At 43.8% G+C, this 2,566-nt stretch overlaps 1 protein-coding gene across 1 annotated transcript; it reads right to left on the bottom strand.

Annotated features, from left to right (window-relative positions):
- Positions 1 to 460: 460 nt before the first annotated feature.
- Positions 461 to 1,222, bottom strand: LOC137503315 (zinc finger protein ZFP2-like; the record flags this gene model as incomplete). Its single annotated transcript, XM_068230866.1, has 1 exon — positions 461 to 1,222. A coding segment is annotated over one exon (762 nt), but the record flags the coding sequence as incomplete, so codon positions are not given.
- Positions 1,223 to 2,566: the final 1,344 nt, after the last annotated feature.

Below are 2,566 nucleotides of genomic sequence, written 5' to 3'. Positions count from 1 at the left end.
TTGTGAATGATTTGTCACAGACAATGCAGCTGTATGGCTTCTCGCCAGTATGGGTACGCATATGATCTATCAGACTGCCTTTCGTTGTGAATGCTTTGCCACTGACATTGCAGTTGTAACGCTTCACGCCTGTATGGGTCCGCATATGTTCGGTTAGGTTACCTCTCTGTATGAATGATTTGCCAAAGATATTGCACCTGTATAGCTTCTCGCCAGTATGGGTCCGCATATGTGCGGTTAGTTTGCCTCTCTTCATGAATGATTTGCCACAGACATTGCAGCTGTAAGGCTTCTCGCCTGTATGGGTCCGCGTATCATCAGTGAGATTGCCTTTCGTTGTGAATGCTTTGCCAATGACATTGCAGTTGTAACGCTTCACGCCTGTATGGGTCCGCATATGTTCGGTTAGGTTACCTCTCTGTATGAATGATTTGCCACAGATATTGCAGCTGTATTGCTTCTAGCCAGTATGGGTCCGCATATGTGCGGTTAGTTTGCCTCTCTTTATGAATGATTTGCCACAGACATTGCAGCTGTAAGGCTTCTCGCCTGTATGGGTCCGCATATGATCAGTGAGATTGCCTTTCTCTGTGAATGATTTGTCACAGACATTGCAACTGTTTGGCTTCTCATCTGTATGGGTCCGCATATGTTCGGTTATGTTACCTCTCTGTATGAATGATTTGCCACAGACATTGCAACTGTAAGGCTTAACGCCTGTATGGGCCCGCATATGTTCGGTTAGGTTACCTCTCTGTGTGAATGATTTGCCACAGACATTGCAGCTGTAAGGCTTCTCACCTATATGGGTACGCAAATGAACGGTCAGACTGCCTTTCGTTGCGAATGATTTGCCACAGGCATTGCAGCTGCATACCTTCTCGCCTGTATGGGTCCGCATATGATAGGTCAGACCGCCTATCGTTGCGAATGTTTTGCCACAGACATTGCAGCTGTAAGGCTTCTCGCCTGTATGAGTACGCAAATGAACGGTGAGACTGCTATTCGTTGTGAATGATTTGCCACAGACATTGCAGCTGTAAGGCTTCGCGCCTGTATGAGTCCGCATATGGACGGGCAGACGGCCTTTCGTTGCGAATGTTTTGCCACAGACATTGCAGCTATAAGGCTTCTCGCCTGTATGGGTCCGCATATGTTTGGTTAGGTTACCTCTCTTTATGAATGATTTGCCACAGACATTGCAGCTGTAATGCTTCACGCCTGTATGGGTACGCATATGACCGGTTAGACTGCCTTCCTGTATGAATGACTTGCTACAGACATTGCACTTGTTTGGCTTCTCTCCTGTTTGAGTCAGCTTGTGATAAGATAAACTCCTTTTCTTGACTAATGATTTGCAACATACAGTGCAAAAGGGAGGCTTGTTGCCTGTCTGAATACCGATGTGACCTGCTAGTTTTTTCCAGCTGAAGGATTTTACACAGACGTTGCTGCAGCATCGTTTCTCGCCCGTGTGGGACCGCATATATTCTGGACTTTTCCTGAAATTTTTATGAGATACTGAGCATTCGTTTATAATCCCACCTTTATGCAATCGCGTGTCCCCAGTCAGCATTTTCCTCTTTGTAAAGCAATTATCAGAAAATCCGCACACTTGGAGCGGGTGGATCCTGAGGTGTTTCGACAAGCTGCTTCGGCTACATAACACCTTTCCGCAGTGATCGCACTTGAAGGGTCGATCTTCCTTGTGTCTCATCAGATGTCGCAAGAGGTCCAACTTCCTAGCCAGGACTTCACTGCACACAGTACACCTAAAACTAGATGATCCGCCATCCGGGGGTTGATGATCTCTATAGCTCACCTCGGGTCTCGATCTACAGTGACAAATTAAAACCATGTGACCAATAGTTCAACAGCCAAATCCACTACAACTCTCACACAGGGGATTTGCTACTGGTCATTCCAATCACTGATATCCAGTGCAGAGAGCTCGTTACTCATAAACATTACATTCATGAGAGTAAACATCATCTGAGATTAAATTTCAAAAGCTCTCACTTGTTACGAGAATATGTTGCGTCTTTTCTTAATCACGATATCAGGCCCAAGAAACTTGGCACGGTTTAGAAATGTACGAGTTAATAGACAACCTCATTTGAAGAAAGCATGACAAGTGGTCCAACCTAAAAGGGTAAATACTGATACAAGCTCTTTAATCCAGCACATATTATTCTATCGAAATCCGTAGTCTGTTCTCCTACATCAAGAACGGCCTATGCTTTGGAGTTTTGATCTTGTTGAACCACTCTGCGCTTTGTTGCAGGGAAGTAATAACTTTTGTAAAGGACCTTGTTCTTGAGGTTGTTTGAGAGAATGTCTGTGCTGTAGATATTAATAAAGTTGAGAACGTTTGCCGACATTCAGCAAGATCTGTTGAAACACGGCTAATCTTTTATGAATGTTATTTTGTCACACAAATATACATATTGTATTTGTACATTGTTATATCACTATTGCATTTTATTATATCACTGTGTCGCTTTTCCGAAATATATATCTTTGATGTGCAATCAAACATAGCCAACCTATATATAAGACGGTAGGT

This window comes from Anabrus simplex, chromosome X (assembly GCF_040414725.1).
Source record: "Anabrus simplex isolate iqAnaSimp1 chromosome X, ASM4041472v1, whole genome shotgun sequence".
Taxonomy (NCBI): Eukaryota; Metazoa; Arthropoda; class Insecta; order Orthoptera; family Tettigoniidae; genus Anabrus; species Anabrus simplex.
This window is presented reverse-complemented; position numbering and strand designations above follow the sequence as displayed.